Here is a 19,156-nt window from a genome sequence, read left to right as displayed (position 1 = left end):
GGGGAGAGATTTAGAACACGATGGTAGGAATAGCGACCCTTTGTCTAGAAAAAAAAGAGAAAGAAAAGAGAAATGGTTAGATAATGAAACAAGTGAAAGAAATAAAGCAAAAATGATGAGACAAACATAGAACTCAACAAACAAACAGAGAGTGCGAAGAGAAGAGAAAAATTACAAAAACCATCTGCAGCCAAAAACGAAGAAACAGCTGGAACAAACACTTACAACAAATAAAAGATCCCTATGATAATTAAGAAAGTAAAAATTTGTATTGGGAAGTGAAGAAATCAAGACATCATATGACAACAAGAACGAATTATTGTAGAGACGAAAAGGGGCAGCAACAACGAGACATAAAAATGGAACTAGACAGATGGACAATGGGCAATTTAAACAAATATTTCACCGACGAAGAAGGTACACAAGAAGAGCGATGATATAACGAAAACCAAAATGATGGAAAAGAAACTTCAACAGAAGAAGTATACAGAATTATAAATGATCTGAGAAATAATAAAATGGATTTCCCGCAAAAATGATAAAATATTGTGAAATGAAATTACAGGGTAAAATATATAACACAGAAATATCAGATATATAAAAGGAGGCGCCATTTCTCACTATAACGCCCAATGTATTGCATATGCTGATCAAAAATTTGTGGGTAAAGCAAAAAAAATGGCTTGCAGAGATATAAGAATTCTGAAAGGTAACAGAGCGGTAGAATCATTAAGGAAAAATAATAAGAGCCTTTCAATAATAGTCAAAATCAGAGCATATTTACACTGTTTATTGCTAACACTACATCAATTCTATCTGACGCGCATTTCGGTAACAAAGTTATCGTTTTCAAAATAAAACTCCTTTGATACCTTTCAATCTTGATTAAACAAAAGGATTTGTGAATATCGTTAACAGAGTAGATTTGAAATTAGTCAATAATTCCCGCAATATTTTGAAACAATTAACAATTTTAAAGATAGAATTGTTCCTCGCAGTAAGACGTTCGATGGCGGGAAACTTTTATAAGTTTCAATTCACCTTCAGGCTCTGAAGACGATAAATCAGTTATCGATACGTGGGTCATATGGGGTAATTGTGAAGTAGTAGTTTATCGGTGGTGAAAATTTTATTTGATAGTCGACTGCTTCAATTTCTGTTTAATTCTATTCCCCAATCCATTTCCGCAGTATAACATAGTGTGTTCACATTTATTCGAGTTTTCTTAACGTGAATTCGTTATGTGTAACTAGTAATTAACTTTATCTCGCTTACATGACCCATATGTCTTTAAATACTTGTACACCTTTTTTCTTACTAACTAAACGTTTTTTTGATAGGAAATGATACGTTATTTTTATGCAACAATTTCAATCCGGTTTGGTATGGCCAAGACGACTTTTTCCCAGAATGTTCAGGTGAGAAAGTTTTCAAACGAATTTTTAAACTGGTTGATATTTATAAATCAATATAGTGAATTATATTTTCATCGCTAGTCCAATAAGTGATATTTGGTATTTCTATAGTCAGTTTGTGGCTGGGTGTGGGTGGCCAATGCCTACAAAACATTTTTTTCAATAAATGAGGGTTGAAAATTGGTCATATAGTGATGGGATAGCCATTATAGGTGTTAATTACCAAGAAACACTTATAACCTGCAGTGAAGGTACCGGGACTTAATTGAGACAATTTAATTATTTCTAATCTTATCTCAGCAACTCTTATATTACGCAAAATCCCGTGGCAGAAATTATTTTACTAACAATTAATTTTAAATAATAATAATTGTTTCTAGTCACTCAAATTCCAGAAGAAGTACACACTGGTGAAGTCGTATTTTCAGATCATGAAAGCTGTAGCGATACACAAAGTACTGAAACAGTTAAGTGTGTACCAAACAATCATTTTAATCAATTTTTTTAATATATTTAATTAACAATAGGTCAAAAATGATGTCAAGTTATTTCTAAGCGAAAAATTTTGCACTGAAAATTGTACTGTAGACACACAGGTAGAATGTTATAACGAAATTCAGAAAATGGCAAAAACAAAAAGATATATTCAAAACGACGAAAATTTGCATAATCAACGACAAAGACATAAAAAAAGAGTAAAAGTGAAGTTTCAACTTAAGCACGGATATGGTCATACAAAGAAAAAACCATCCCCAGATTCAAAAGTAGAATTTAAAAACGGACGTCAAGTTACTCTTCATTACCAGACAAAACTTATATGCTCCAATGGTTCTATTCAGAGGGGTAAACGTTGCGGTAAGTTAGCAGTAGTGTAGTGTACTCTCAAGTTATTATTAGGTGCGTAAAAGATTATAAATTGACAGGGCCGGAATAAGCTAGGGGGTTGGGGGGGGGGGTCTATAGCCCCGGGCCCCAGGTCCAAGAGGGCCCCATCATTTGGAAATCATTCTGTATTTTTTAATGTGTTGATGACACAAATCTAAAGTATTGGCACTATTTTGTGAATTTTTCGGGGTTTCCAAATTCCTTAAAGGGGCCCCGTCATTATTTTAGCCCCGGGCCTTATAAATCTTAATCCGGCCCTGTAATTTGAAAAAGTGTTTTGACAAACCAACATTCCAATTATCTTTCTCTATCTTGCTTTCTATTACCTAGGAAATATTAAAAATTTCTCATTTTCTCCACAAACTTCGAACTTTTATAAGTTACTTCAATTTTTTATAATCAGCATTTTTGTAGTGGAATTGTCGCTAAATTAAACAACAAAGTTTACTATTTCTAATATATTTCCTAGCATGTAACAAAAAAGATCACTAATTATTAGTTTGGCTGATAGAGCCAAAAGCAAAAGCAATAAATGTAATGCCATTCATATTTTAACAATGAAAATTAGCAACTATGTCAATAGCAACCACAATAAATAAAATTTCTAACAAGCGTTCATTTGAATATTGATTTTTGAATTTGATGAATTTAATAATTTAAAGACATAACAAATTTTCAAACACCGCAATTTGATACTAATTAATGTAAGTAACTTTTATTTATTTGTTGATGATGAGTACATAAGTATTCGAAAATCAGATGTTACATATACAAAAACCATTTAAACTGAGAACTCTCTCAACTAGGTTCACTAGTTTTTATCAATGTTAACTTGAAAAAAAAACTCATCAGAAGAGTTAGGTTGATTATTGAGTTCAACTTATTAAATTCCCTCCAACTAGAGCATTCAAGGAAAATATCAATTTCCCAAAAATTAAAATGTTATCTAAATAAGTTCAACTTTTTAGTATTCAATATTTATTCGATCGTTTTATCATCTATAGTTTGAAAACTCTACTTTTTAATGGAATAAGTTATTGTAATTTTTCTTACAGTACATTGTCCAAGGGGAACATTTCATAACGCAACAAGAAGTACTTGTCAGTCTTGTCCTTTTGGTCAATATAATAATAAAACTGGAGAGATGTCATGTAGCCATTGTCCAGAGCATTATTCTACTGGGAGAAAACGTTCAAAAAAAATTACTGACTGTAAAGGTAAATTTTTTGTTTGGCGAATAATTATTTCGCATGTCATATTTATATAAAATTTCGTCCAATGATTATTATAATTCAAATGTATTTGTTAATATTTATAATCTTGTCCAGTAACATTAAAAAGAATTGGAATCTGAGAATATTTCAAGCTCTGAACTATTTGAGAATATACAAAACTTGAATTCCAGGAAATCATATAAAATGGTCCAATATCTGGACATATTTCCTGAAGAATAAAAACATAGCCTGTAAAATACGAGGGCTATTCATAAATAGGGATACGTCTCATTCTAATACGCTCACTGACCGTGGTCGAGGTCCTGCTATCACTAAGACATTTCAATACTCCCTGTTTTAGCAATAATGAAATTTAAAATGGGCAATGTAACTGAATATGTGAATATCATGCTAGTTGTGAGAATCGGTTGGTGATGCGGTTATTAGCAGAGATTCTTAAACTATGGGAATCATTGTGTGAAGTGTATGGAAACAACGTAATGAATGGAAGTCCTGAAATGGTGCTATCAATCTAATAATGGCCGTAATCATCAACTAACTGGTCGCTAAAGTAAAAGAAAACATGCGTGTTAAGCTCCGTTCTGGAATAGCAGAGTTTTTTGTTTTTTATGTATGCCAAAGCTGCTCACAGACCATGAATGTGAGTGACGGAGAGCAACTTTGACTTTTTTAGACCCCTACTGAATTGAACTGTAAGTAGTAACGAGACGTTAAGAAGACATGTCACTTTCGACACAAAACTACTGAGCATTTCATGGACTAGTTACTAAGCAAATTAAGGCTAGGCAAGGTGTGCTTCTTCTCTAAGTAGTACTGTCAAACTTATGCAGTCCAAAATAAGCACCGAGAAGAGTTGAAGTCCAAAAGTTTGGTTTCTCATGATAATACCTACCCGACCTCACATGGCAAACTGCTCTCAAAAACTTCTTAATTTATTCAAATTCAAAGTTTTTCATCTTATTTTACAACGTTGTGCTTGCACTTGTTTACAACAATGAAGAACTGGCTAGTAACTCAGCGTTTTGATGACAAAGAGGAGCCGCGGATCTATGCCTCCGAGTGGCTGAAATTGCATGCGGCAAAATTATATGTCCATAAAATTTCAATGCATGGCCACCGCTTTGATAAATACCTCAATTTCTTTGGATACTATTTAGAAGAGTAGAATCTCAGGCGCTCTTTCAAATGTAGATTATGTTGCTAATGGTAATCACTTCTCCGTGAAAAATAATGTGTGAACCGTATTTTTTTTTTAAATATTTATTTACTTACACATCATAACGATATGTATAAAAATGTCTGTTAAAGAACAACTGTTATTCCACTATTCAATTACTGGACGATTGTTATTGTGTCTCTATATATAGTTCGACAAAAAACGTGTTTTTGTCTTCACTGGTGTTTTCGTAACACAGGGGCGGCGTGAGGATAATTATGTAGAGTTAGAGCATTACTAATTGTTTTTAGTTTTATATACCTAATACCCATCCAACTAGTCATCCTAAATGATTATTTGTGGACTAAGTCATTTCCAATGACAAATACATATTTATTCCAACATTTCACATAGAATTTTTGCACACTATGGAGAGTGCCAATAATACTCATTCTTTTAATAATAGTGGAACACAATGCCTACATATATTGCAATGTTTTAGCACTTTTCACTTCTGAATCTCATTTGACTGTGTAAAATATGCTGTTATTGGTGTTTATCAAAGTGAAAAATTTTCAAAATTTAAACTATCTTAGTCGTATATGTACCTCGAAGTATATTATTTTCACCTTATTCTGTTTTCCACAACAATTATACCGCGCTGCGTTAAGTATTAGGAATAATTGAATATTTACTGCATTGCCTTTCAGAAATGTGCCCACCAGGTACACACGCACGAAAAAAACTTCAAAGAACATATAAACATTTTCATAATGCTACGTTTGAGAAAACGACATTAAAACCCTTCTGTACAAAATGTGGAGTAGGTGAGTATAGAAGATACTTACCATTGAAAATATATGCATATTTTTTTATTATAGGGTACTTTCAACCAGGTTATGGAGAATTAAAATGTATCCAATGTCCGGATGGGTACACCACTACAAGTATAGGAGCAACAAATATTGAGCAATGCATACCAACGGCAGAAAAAATTTGTCAAAGCGACATTTGTAACAACGGAACATGTCTAACAATTAATAACTACGAATACACTTGTAATTGCTCCAGCGATTATATAGGTAATTGAGTTTGAGGCTAACAATACAACAGCATCAGATTAAATTAGGAATAATTGAAAAAATCATTGACAATAGAGCAGATGAACGCAGGAGTAATTGGAAAAGTCATTAACTTACTACCCTAAGGGGAAAAATATAGTAATTGGACAGCTAATAATACATCAGCCATCCAAAATACGTAAATAATATGATTTGTAAAATTTAACAAAAAGAAAATTGAAAAGAAACCTTTTAATTTCACTTTTTATTCTTTATACTTTGAAAACTCCACTTCTTAATGGAATAAGTTGTTATTTATCTTTTTATTACAGTGTATTGCACAAGGGGAACTTTTCATAACCCAACAAGAAGTGCTTTGCAAAGTGGCCCGTTTGGTCAATATAATAATAAAAGAGGAGAAATTTCATGTATCTATTTTCCAGTTCACTATAGGCTAACTGTTGACGTCAGCATAGAGTTGATGGATATAACAAGAACATTGCTTTAAAGATTAAGTACTTACGTTTATATATTTCTTTAATTTCTGACATCTTTTGATACACGCTCTTTTTCGTGTACTAGATTCCGTTCCAAGAATGTTTTAATCTCTATAATTGAATTTTTGTTTTTGATATTTCATGGTTCGTTAATGCAGTTTTATTTTTTTTATCGCATTGATGATCTTTTAGTCTATTTTCTAAATACTGAGATGTCTGCCCCATGTAGACAGCATCACAATTAGTACAAGGCACTTTTGTTTTTTAGCGTTTTGGATTTTGATTTAGTGAAATATTTGGATAATGTATTATGTCCTCTATGACTTACACTAATATCATATTTATTGAAATAATTCGATAGTTGTCGGGAAAGTCCTTGTACATATGGTAAGGAAACATGTTTTATGTTCTGATGTTTCGTTTCTGTTTTGCTTTTTAATTGATTGTAGTATCTGTTTATCCTTTTCTTGAACATGTTGTCCATAACTTTTTCTGTATAATTATTTTCTTTCAATGCAATTTTTGAATAGCAGTTTAAATGTCTTGAGGACCAAGTTGGTTTCGTAAAACTTTCTGTTCTTATATTATTGTTAATTTTATATAATGTCACAACAAGATAATTGATTTTATTGTTATGTTCGATGTCGATTGTGAATTGAAGATAAGAATTGAATTTTTTATTTCTGTTTTCAATTTGATTCTTTGATAAGGCACTAATCCAATCATCTATATGTCAAAAAAAGAATGGAATATTTATATCAAGTTTCCTTAGGACAGATTCCTCAATATTTTCCATTACCAATTGTGCTATAATACTTGAAATGGAAGGTCCCAAAGCACCACCATCAATTTGTTTGTATATTTCATTTTCATATTTGAAATATGTTGTTGTAAGTAGGAGTTCTATAGCTTTAATAAATTCGTTTGGAGGTATTTCTGTATATTCTTTAATTTTGACCCATTTTTTCATTAATATATTTTTCACAATGGTAATAGGAATGTTTGTATACAAAGAAATTGAATTTAATGAAGTGAATACATATTCGTTAGTTAATTTTTTCTTTGAAATCACATGTCCTAACCAAACCAACTTGGTCCTCAAGATATTTGAACTTTAATTCATGTCATAAAAAAGATCAGTGATAATAAGTTTGGCTGATGGATGTATCCAACTATCAGATCCCGAATTTAGATGCTTAGCTATTCAAAAAGCAAAAACTAATTTTAAAACAGAAGATATCTAAAATCAAGAACATTCAGAAGAATAAACATATATAAAAGGTCTAATAAATACGAATATATGAATGCATCTTAATGTATATATATTTTTTATTAATCTCTTAAAAATTATAAAAAAAGAAACTAATTTTGAAACAGGAGAGACCTAATATTAAAATAACAATGAAACTCATTGGACAAAGTCAAATTATTACATCCAAAGATACGCAGGTACCAAGTAATCAATTTATTAAAAATTCATTTTGTCACGTATATAAGGAGTTATAAAAACATAATATTTAAAACAGATCATTCCAATGTCAACTTTTTTTGTTGTTGATGAGAGATAAGACTCACCAATATGTAGCAATCTGTAAAAAATATTTTTTTCTTCAAATATAGATGAGAAACAAAGTGAAGGAAAATAACAGTAATATGCACCATATAGTCTGATTAAATTTTCACTTATACCTAATCCTCACTACTATATGATAATTTTCTTCCTGAAATATTGAGATTTCATTTCAAAATTGACAAATGGCTATCAGATTGATCAACACTTTAAATTTCCAGGGACACATTGTGAAAAGGGTATTGATTCATGCCAATCTAAACCATGCTATAATGATGGAAGTTGTATTGATAAAACAGATGGATTCGATTGTTCTTGTAAAGATGGATATACTGGAAAATACTGTGAAGAATCTATCGAAATATGTGATAAAACTTGTTTAAATAATGCAGTATGTTATTTAGAAGATAATGGAACTCAATCATGCTTATGCCCACCCGGTGAGTTTATATTTAAATTTACTAAAATAAGCATGTATGTGGCCAAAACAGATATACATCAAATATATGTGTACGGTGTTTTGGAATATTTGGATGATTCGAAGTAGCACGGGCGTATCTGTTCTGATCTCTTTTAGTGTTTTCTCCTTTTCTTCTTAGATTGTTTCCTTATATTATCCGTCTCCTCCTAATACACACTCTCAGTTGATGTGTATGCATTTATTATCGATATATCTATTTTGAATTCACTCATTATTCTGAATTCTAATTTATCATTTGATAAACTACCCCTTATTTTGAAACGTTTCTAGAGTTAATAACCTGATAATGTTGTTTTTTTTTTCATCTCTCGATTTTCGCCTTCTAAAATCCTGTAAGGCTCCACCACTTTACCCGTTATTAACATAGTTCAGACATTCCACCTTCATAGTTTTATTTCATTTCTTTGTATTTCAAATCAGTCGTATATAAATGTTCTATTTTAATTTCAGAATTTACAGGAGACTTCTGTGAAATTGAAGTTGATTTTTGCGAAATAAACTATTGTGAGAATAATGGAACATGTTTGAATCGAATTGATCAATTTCGCTGTAAGTGTGTCGGTGGATTCATTGGATTACGATGTCATATATTGCCGTGCGATTATAAACCTTGTGAAAATTCAAAAATGTGCATCAATATTCCTGAGGACAATGCTACGAGAGATAGTTATATGTATGTAGATTTCATTTCATTTTTCATAATCTACCAAAATATCGAATAGTTGGTTTATATTTTAAAACATGACAATGACATAGTAAGGCCATACCTAAGGAAGCAATAATATCCTGTATTTTGTTAGTTATTTTGCTTGTTTTCTTCTCGAAATATATATATATATATATATATACATATATAACCTTCATCATGAATATCAAAAAAATTCATGATGAAGGTGATCTATAGATCAATATAAATAAGCAAATTGTCAGTATCAATATCATATTTCGATAAAGACTTAAAGAAAAGTCAAAATCTTTCTTTTAAAAACTATCAAAAAAAAACAGATTCAAAAAATTTTGAAACAGAAGAGACCTAAATCAAGAACATTTAGATGCATTAATATATCAAAAGGTCTAAGAAATAAGAAATATATATATATATATATATATATATATATATATATATATATATATATATATATATATATATATACATACTTCTTCGCAATAGAAAAAAGGATTTTTTTCCTTGCCTATCATTCTTGTACGAAGATCAGTAAACTTTTGGTGTGACTTTGTCCCCAGAGGACGGAATGTAAAATTGTTATATATCGCATCCTATCCATCGGTTTGAATTTTTCTCGTTCAGTTATTGTTTCACATCTACAGCTCACAAATTGATATTTAAAAACTTAATATTTTCCTCAAAAAATGTGACCGAAGAAAATTTACGACCTTTTAAACTTTTTTTCAGTTGCGGAAAGAGATGATAGTCGGACGGAACCAAATCTGGTGAAATAGGGTTTTCTACTAATTCAAACCCTAAACCACGAATTTTTTGCATGGCAACATGAGATTTGTGTGCAGGAGCGTTGTCGTGCAAAAACAATACACCTTTGGATAGCTTTCCGCGACTTTTCTCTTTATTTTTTTTCCGTAGAGGGGTCAATAATGTCGGAATAGTAATCTCCAGTTATTGTTCTACCATTATCCAAAAAACAATCATGATTACTCCATGGCAATCCCAAAAAACTGAAGCAAGAACTTTTCCAGCTGAATTTTGGACACGAAACTTCTTAGGTCTTGGAGAACCAGAGTGTCGTCATGCCATCGATTGTTGCTTTGTTTCTGGATCGTAGAAATATACCCAAGTCTCATCCATAGTAACAATTCGGTTTAAGAAGTCTACATCGTTTTCAAATCGACCACAAATCGAACGCGATGCTTCTACCCTTTTGGTCAACATTCAAACAATTGGGGATCCATTTTGCACCAATTTTTCTCATGTCCAAATTGACATGAACTATATGACTAACACAGAAACTGGCCTTCCCGATCGGTCATCTTCTTCAATGTAAAATTTACCTCTTTTAAAGCTTGCAGTCCAATTTTGCACGGTCGTATACGAAGGACATTGATCACCAAGGGTATTAAGCATATCTTCGTAAATCTGCTTACCTCTTAACCCTTTCAAATACAGGTACTTGATGATGGCTCGATACTGCGATTATTAGATTTTCATAGTTTCGGTGAACATCTTTTTTCTTTTAATTTATTGCGTAACTCTGGATCACTTTTTTGACGTCAAACTTTGCACCGACACTTCTAATAAGTTATTGTTCGTTTCTATGGTAACGCAAAATTTTGTTTATGCATGGAACTGGTCTAGGCTAACTAGATATCAATACATCCTCGTAAATTATCAAAATACCGTTTCTCCCTGATTTATGAAAAATTCATTTCTATTAACTTTTATAAATTCTGTTACAACTTTTATAGACAAATGTTTTTCCTTTTATTTTCAACAAAATTTCTAATTATAAATACCTAACCAATTGCTAGAATACCACAGTTATTTTGCAAAATTGCAATTGTCTAACTGATCCAACGTCAAATTTGCGGTCGCTTTTCAAATAGTATTCCACACAAGCAAATTCAATTTTGTGATGTTCACCTGAATACCTAGGAGAATTTGTCATTTTGATACAAATGAATTGAGCAAATTATTTTAATATCTCATACCAATTTGGCCATAAATTTACCATAATTTGACAATTAGTTTATTTCAATCTACCTGGTATAATAATATATCGTTTTATTGAAATTTCGACGTAAATACATGTATATATATATATATATATATATATATATATATATATATATATATATATAAATATAAATATATATCATCAGGGCATAAGTTTTCAAATAGCTATCACTTCAATTACAATTTGTTTATTGAATAAATTACTTTTAGTTAGCTTCTAAGATAACCTTCACATCAACAATAAATAGATCCACTAGTTGCACAAATTCTTAAAAAACAAATTTGTTATTGAATGTTTATATTTCTTTCCGCGAAATCATCCAATGATGGATGATGAAATTTTTATATTTTTAGGTGTGTCTGTCCAGACGGTTACACTGGCAAAAATTGTGATGAATTAATAAATAACTGCTTGAAAAATCCCTGCTTGAATGGTGGAACCTGTAACAATGATTTGACAACTTATTCTTGCACCTGTTCTAGTTTATACTTCGGTAAAAATTGTGAATTCAAAAGAAATACTGAATATACTTTCAATTTCAACGAATATAGTGTAACCAATTATATAAAACTAAAGCCATTATCTCAAAATTTAACCGAGGTAAGAAAATAGATAAAAAACTTGCAACAACTGTTGAAAATAATTATATCGTATACTTGTTACTCCAATTAGTAGCTATTATTTGGGGTGCCAAACATACGGCGGATGACCCATCAATTCGATGTTTTGATGTTCAGAAACGTTTTTGTTTGAACTGATGTGTGTGATTTTTTCAGCATTTTTTTTTTCACTAGTCCACAAGAGCTTTATTTAAGCTGACATTACTGAATGTACATATCACTTGTCAATACATCATGTTAAAATACTTATTTGTGAGAAACTGTGACTCAATATTGTATTCGTTTGCTTATTATTTGACTTACCCACAATAAAAGAACATGTATATTTATACATACACGTATACATTTCGGTTTTGATTTAAAACTATTTGCAAAAAATGTTAAGTACAATATGTACAGGTACGATAATGACCGTTGTTAGCGGGAGTTCACAACACGTGTTTATTTACATGAGAGTAAAAGCTGCCTTTTCAGTTATTAATAAATAATTATTGCACTGGAACTTGATGATAAATTCACGATGAGAGTAAAATTAAAATGAGAGCACAGAAAAATCAAAATGGTACATATAACAGTCACTTCTACGATCGATACAAAAAGGAAATTGAAATTATAAATAAGAATTTATCGTACTATAATTATTATATTCCATTGCCACCTCTCAATCTTATTGCGGATCTGTGGATAAAATTAAAAAATTAAAAAATCGCACTGGAAAAATAGGGGACAAAAAATTTTAAAAAAAATTAGGGGTGGACTACCCTTATCATTTAGGGGGATGAAAAATAGATTTTATTCGTTTCTCAGACTTACCCGATATGCACACAAAATTTCTTGAGAATCGTTCCAAGCCGTTTCGGAGGAGTTCAATTACAAACACCGCGACTCGAGAATTTTATATATTAGATAAATAAAAAAAGACTATCAGATAGTTTGAATTGTATATGCAACAGAATTAAAATTAAAATCTTATTTCTTATATAATTGATTATATACAAAATATTGCTAAGGATTGCTTTTGGATGAGAAAATGAAATTTAATTCATTTTTTCAGATAACTGTTTGTCTATGGGTACAGACATTAGATGAAGTGAACTATGGGACTATTTTGTCATACGCTACAAGAAACAACGATAATGCATTTACAATAACAGACTACACTGGGTAATAAAAGTAATACATAAATACTATTTTACCATATCATATCTAAATTTTCGATACAATTAAATCACTAATATATTTAACTTGTAACAATGTTATCTGTTTGATGAATCAATATTATGAGCTTATTGAACTGAAATACAGAGAGGAAACCGTTGCACGTCTAGTTTTAAAGGTCTAGAGACGTTGCAGGTTCGCTGTAATAAATGTATAAGAGGAGGATATGTTGACTAATGAAATATTTTGACATTGAAATTTTGTTTGGTTCCATATTAGGCTAAGAATTTTTCAATATATCCTCGTAAAAAAGTTTCATACCTCCCATCCATTTGTTGAGTTTGGGTAAAGGTAAAGTAGTACTTCCATGCACGATAAAGACGTTTCCCCCGTGCGTTTGTATCGGTTTGTATGCGCCTTTAAATCAATGCTCAAATGCTCAATGTAATGAATACCTACTTGTAAATATCCATATGAGCTATTTTGATGGCCCAATTTTTGTATTAAAATAAAATCAGTTGAATATAGGAGTGCTAGATATATTCCATTATATTTACTTTTTTCAATTTATTGTTAAATTGTTTGATTAGCCAAGATATAATAATAACACAGTGAGAAATTGTCCCTCAAATAATTAACCATGTTCCAGACTGGTACTCTACGTTAATAACAAGTATGTTGTGACTGACATACATTTGAATGATGGAATGTGGCACCATTTGTGTGTAAAATGGAGTCAGATAAATGGCAGCTATGAAATTTTTGTCGATGGAGAAAGACGAAAATATGGTGTCAATCTTTCAACTGAGAAACAAATTGAAGGTGAAAAAGACTTTTTAATGTATCGAATAATTACTTTAATATTTGGTAAATGATAAATAACTTGACAAAATCCATTGAGAATTGTTCGTATATGACTTGAATATCCTTGTTGGAGCAGCTCCAGGGATAACCAACAAGATAGTTAATCCCATGACATTAAGATTCCAGGAATGCATCTTAGCATTATCTGTATTTTATAACAGAACAGAACAATAGAATTTAACATAAGTAGAGATTTAGAATTGTCGAATTATCCATGTAACTTTAGTACTAACGATGTAGACCCTATTAACATGTCTAGAGATAATACACAATAAATCTATTTGTCGTGAAGAATTTATGCAATATTTTGATTTTACTATTGAATCATTAATATAACCAAAATAACACTAGTGTGGGAAAGTAAAATTATGCAAATTTTTAGATAGTTTTTTACTTCTGAGATTATAACTATTGTTACTACAGGTAAATAAATATTTACGAAATAGTCCATCAAATAAACCTTTTCTAGCTTTTTGTAAATATAAAAGATATTTTTTATATAACGGCGTGTAATTGTTACCAAAACGTCAAAGTTATTCGAAACGTCTTGGAAGTGACCGAATAAGTGCAATCTTCTTCTAAATTAAACCATATTAAACCGAATCCGATACAATAATATTAATAAATTCATCCGACGAAGAACTTCCCGAAGCCATTTTGAAGGCTGCAAATGAAGCTAATTCCGAGCTGTTACCTGCCAAATCCAGACTATGGTATGAGAAGCAATACGACCATTTTGTTACAACGTGTAAGGAGGAAGGGGCCAAAACTTATAAGAAAGAGATATTTCTGGCGTATTTTTCAGACCTAAGTAAGGTTTTGAAATCTAATACATTATGGTCCTGCTATTCTATGGTAAAAAGTTTTGTAAAAATAAAACAAAATTTGGATATATGAAACTTCCATAAGCTAACGTCGTTTCTTAAACAAAAAATATTGGTTTTCGAGCACAGAAAGCGCAAGTTTTTATCAGGGTAATGCTAGCTCCCGATGAGGTATACCTGATGATTAAAGTGAGTACCATTTTTGCACTGGCTGGCGCTCTCCGCAGATCCGAGCTTGTAAATATCACTGTCGACGACATTCAAGATAAAGACAACCTAATTGTTGTGAAAATTTCTGATTCCAAAAATCATTCGTTTTATCTGAAGAAATTCTATAAACATCTCTTAACTGTTTTCCGAAGAGAAACTTGTACTTTCCTGACTATATCAACCCGGTGGACAGTACGCGATCGTTGCTAAATTCCAGTTCTAAACAATCTTTTATTGAGTCCTTCATTCAAACTTGCAATTTCTTGAAAACTCCTTCTACCTCATTGTATACATATTGACAGAATACAATTTCAAGGTATGGGCTATTTAATCTTGGGGCAAGATCAAGATATTTTAGGAGGTGGTTTCAGCCAAAGTGAATCATTCGTAGGAAAACTAACTTACGTGGATATTTGGGCACGTCTTTTAACATATGAAGAAATTTTAATTCATTTGAAAGACTGTAATGGTTCGTTTTTTGGTGATTTATATCCTTGGCCTATCATGCAAGATTTCGTTCAAGGCGAAGTTCAGGTAATTATTTCAAATAATACAGATATGATAAATTCAACTTTAAGTCTTTATTTTTCACTGCTAACAGAAGGTATAAACAAAAAGAAATTGCAGCAGTTTTGTCAATAATCATATTTTTGTACATGTACTCGGATAAATTTTTGACCAAATACAATTTTTTTAAAAATTGAAAAAATGCGATAAAATCTTTCTCTCTATACAATACAGGGAGGGGTGTCCCACAACGAGTTTAAACTATTTGTATATGGCAAAATAATTGACTAATGACAATGGAATAAGTGTCATTTATTACAAAGCCTAAAAGTATACATAAAAAATTAAAACTTGTTAAAAAATACAATAATAAAACCTCAAATAACTCAGGAAACGACTAAATGTTGGAATAGGATGAGTAGATACAATTTGATTTGATTTTTTTTACAGATCTTGACAAGATAAAGAAAAATACTTTTTTATTTCTTAGTGCTTGTATCAACGGGTCAAAATAAAATTTTAGACCACACCTGCATCTCTATAAATTTATAGAAAACATTTAATATCTGGATAACGGTAAGGTTTAGGTATAGGAAAGTATACATGAATTTGCCTTAATTTTTACCCCTGAAACGCCCTGTATAAAATGAAAAATTTTTTAACATAGAATCAAATACGTCTAACCTTGCTAAAAACAACCGAACAGAAACCATTTTCATATCTTTAAGGGTATCCTTTAAAAAAAATAATTTATAACGATCTGCAACAGTCAAATTTTTTACAAAAAAATGAATAACTCAAAAAGTTTGCAAGTTTTCAGACAAAAGTATACTGAAATTGTACGTAGATTTCAAACATGTATTAGTAACCAGGGTGTTCCATTTAAAATAACAAAGTTACAGTCGACTTCTGGTAGAACTGGAAGTCGGTTATCTTTGAAAATATTTTAGTTAAAAAGATCGTATCCGAAAACACAAACTTAGAAATTTTCATGATTTTGCAATAAATATTTTGCCATATACAGTTGGTTTTAACTCGTCGTGGGGCACACTGTATATTCCACCTATTGAATTATTTAGAACGCAAACGTAGAATTGGAATAATCTATAGAATTGCACTTGAATCGCCTCATATAATTCGAGTTAGATCAATTTTTAATTTTATAAATACAACATCCTTTTCGGACAACTCTGTATGTCGCCTTCTAGTTAACATGTAATCGACACTAACACAATTGTACACTCTTAGCTTCTAAACAAACAACATTTATAACAATTATAGAAGTAATTTTAATTAAAAAATATAAATAAGTTTTTTCATTGCTAGATAGAACATTCAACTTTCTGCAGAAGCTGTGACGCGCCGAAACCGCTATATAATGGTTATATTGAAGTTGAAAATAATAGTGCTGTTTATTCGTGCTATCCTGGGTTTACTCTGAATAATCCAAGCTATTTGAAAGGAAGAAAATGTACTAAAGCATCTCACTGGGAAGGTCAATTCGAACCATATTGCAAACGTAAGCTTTTTTTAGTCGAAGAGGATACTTGTGTAATATTTAGAGTAGATGAGATTATTTATTATAAATAGGGTATTGTTATTATTCAGATCCACTGAATAAAACAGTTGAAACATTGTGTTGTTATTAGTTGGCAAAGCTTACCGCACAGATCTGCCAGTTTCTCTATAATAATAATAATATTCATTGTTTTTTTTGTAATTATTCATATACAGTTTTATATAACCCCTGTATGCTTATAAATTATATTAATTATTGACATTTGATTATTACTACGACTAGCTCAATTTTATTTTCGAGGCATATTTTTTAAGTAAGTACCGTTTTGGAATTAAAAAAAGAAGTGCAAAGATATCGCAATAATTTTATTTTTACATGAAAGCCTGTACCTTAATCTACTTTTCTACATAATTTCCGTGAATATTGAGGCACATGTCATAACGTGGCACCATTTTTTGAATACCCTGTTCATAAAATTCTGCCACCTGACTTGTTAACCACTGTATCACAACTGTTTTAGACTTCGTTATCATCTTGAAGACGCTGACCGTCCAGGTTTTTCTTCGTAGTCGCACAATGATGAAATTTTAAAGCGTCTGTTTTCTCTCACCTCTTCGTCCACTTTCTGCACCAAATCTTCATTAACGACCGAAGGACGCCTACTCCGTTCTTCATCATGCACATTTGTGCGGCCATCTTTAAATGCTCTCACCCATTTCCTTACCATTCCATCGCTCATATTGTTTTGTCCCTAAACTTGACAGATCTCACGATGAATATCGATCGGTTTTACGCCTTTAGCACTAAGAAATCGTATAACAGCCCGTACTTCACAATCGGCGGGAATCACGATTGTCGGAGGCATCTTAAACATTCAGTAAACAACGTACACAATGAAGAATCAGACTGAAATGGCGTCAGTGCATAGACAAGAGATTTAGATTGCCAGCGCGCATGTGCGGAACGCCGACCTTGGGGTTGCGGCGGCGGAATCGCAAAACGGTACTTACTTAAAAAATATGCCTCCTAATTCGGTAGCATGAGATTCTGTTTCTCTTTGAGTTCCGACGTTTATATTGGTTATAAATATAAATAAAACGATACCAAAACCGCTATATAATAACCGCGCTTCTAAATCATCAGATAAAGTAGAAGCACCCATCATTACCACATATACACCCTAAAAATGCAATTTCAATCCGGTTACTTTACTTACATTGAAGAACTATACGCAATACACTCATTCATTTTAAAGAATTTAAAAAATCCCTATCCGTAATATTAACAGATTCCCTTAGCACACTAAACTAAGCAACACTTATATACCAAAAATAAAATCGCCTTTCTGTTCAAAGCAGAAATAGCGTACTTCAAAAATGAAGATGCCACCGTCAAATTTATGTTTGTACCATCACAGTCTGGTATCAGAGGAAATGAGGAATTATACCTCCTTGTCCAATAAGCAACAAAGAACTAGGATTATCTAAATAGTTTATCCTCATGACATGAAATGTAAAATTGAATCTAATGTGCATTGCAAGACAAAACAATCTGGAAGAAATTGAAAAATCAGTAAATCCTTGGCCTTAACAACACCAAATAGACCAAGTGAGAATATCGCGCTTTTGACTAGGTCATAAGAGTTTAACCCATAAAAATCTGATCACACCAACTAAATTATCAAGATGCGGAGCTGAGATGTAGATGTTAGTGTGGAAAATATACAAACAATATGAAGCTACAAGAAATAAGTACATTTCTGTGAATGTAACGGAGACTATAGGTGAAAACATGAATATAGAAAATATAATTGGATATTTAGAGGAGACGGCTTCAATATATTATCGTAAATTTTAGCTCATTTGTAAAATGTACTGTAATTGAATGTGTATCTTTCTTCAGTAATAACCCTAGCCTAGTAGTTGAAGCAAACTAGAAAAAGAACACCATCAAAAAACAGCAATTCAACATCTAAAGAAAATGGAAATTCACAGTGACATATCTCCCACCCCTATAATATTTGGTCTACCAAAACTGATATACCTCTTCAACCAATTGTATCAAGAATTATGCGGATAATTGCTTTACTGATATACCAAAAATTGAAATTGGAAGTAGTCAAATATTAAATTCTTATTATAAAATACAATTTACAATGGATATTGAACAAAATAATTAATTTTCTTGATACCACATTATAATTAGCAAAAAAATTAAAAACCGTTCGCACCTCTTGTTATTCATACTCATGTCATCTTTGTTAGGAAAAAGATCAGAGATTACTTACTAAGTTTGGTTGATAGAGCTTTCAATTCCTAAGTCAAGATGGATAAATATTGAAAAAGCAAAAACTGTCTAAAATGAAACAATTATATGGATAAAATGATAAATAAAAATATTAAAAAGAAGAAAAAATATTATTATTATTGAACAAACAACGTAATTG

General features: G+C 31.1%; 1 protein-coding gene across 3 annotated transcripts in view; it reads left to right on the top strand.

The window, feature by feature from the left end:
* LOC130896512 (sushi, von Willebrand factor type A, EGF and pentraxin domain-containing protein 1-like) overlaps window positions 1-19,156 on the top strand; it is a 46,669-nt gene that overhangs the window by 22,657 nt on the left and 4,856 nt on the right. For 2 of the 3 annotated variants that reach the window (XM_057804675.1, XM_057804676.1), the window contains exons 14-26: window positions 1,341-1,418; window positions 1,796-1,881; window positions 1,943-2,270; window positions 3,356-3,517; window positions 5,402-5,518; window positions 5,573-5,773; window positions 8,041-8,259; window positions 8,751-8,973; window positions 11,362-11,608; window positions 12,683-12,792; window positions 13,436-13,608; window positions 15,001-15,218; window positions 16,518-16,710. In XM_057804675.1, coding sequence (XP_057660658.1) covers window positions 1,341-1,418; window positions 1,796-1,881; window positions 1,943-2,270; window positions 3,356-3,517; window positions 5,402-5,518; window positions 5,573-5,773; window positions 8,041-8,259; window positions 8,751-8,973; window positions 11,362-11,608; window positions 12,683-12,792; window positions 13,436-13,608; window positions 15,001-15,218; window positions 16,518-16,710 — 2,355 coding nt within the window. The remainder of the gene's footprint in view (window positions 1-1,340; window positions 1,419-1,795; window positions 1,882-1,942; window positions 2,271-3,355; window positions 3,518-5,401; window positions 5,519-5,572; window positions 5,774-8,040; window positions 8,260-8,750; window positions 8,974-11,361; window positions 11,609-12,682; window positions 12,793-13,435; window positions 13,609-15,000; window positions 15,219-16,517; window positions 16,711-19,156) is intronic. The other variant, XR_009059587.1, reaches the window with a different exon arrangement.

Source organism: Diorhabda carinulata, chromosome 7, assembly GCF_026250575.1.
Source record: "Diorhabda carinulata isolate Delta chromosome 7, icDioCari1.1, whole genome shotgun sequence".
Classification (NCBI taxonomy): domain Eukaryota; kingdom Metazoa; phylum Arthropoda; class Insecta; order Coleoptera; family Chrysomelidae; genus Diorhabda; species Diorhabda carinulata.
This window is presented reverse-complemented; position numbering and strand designations above follow the sequence as displayed.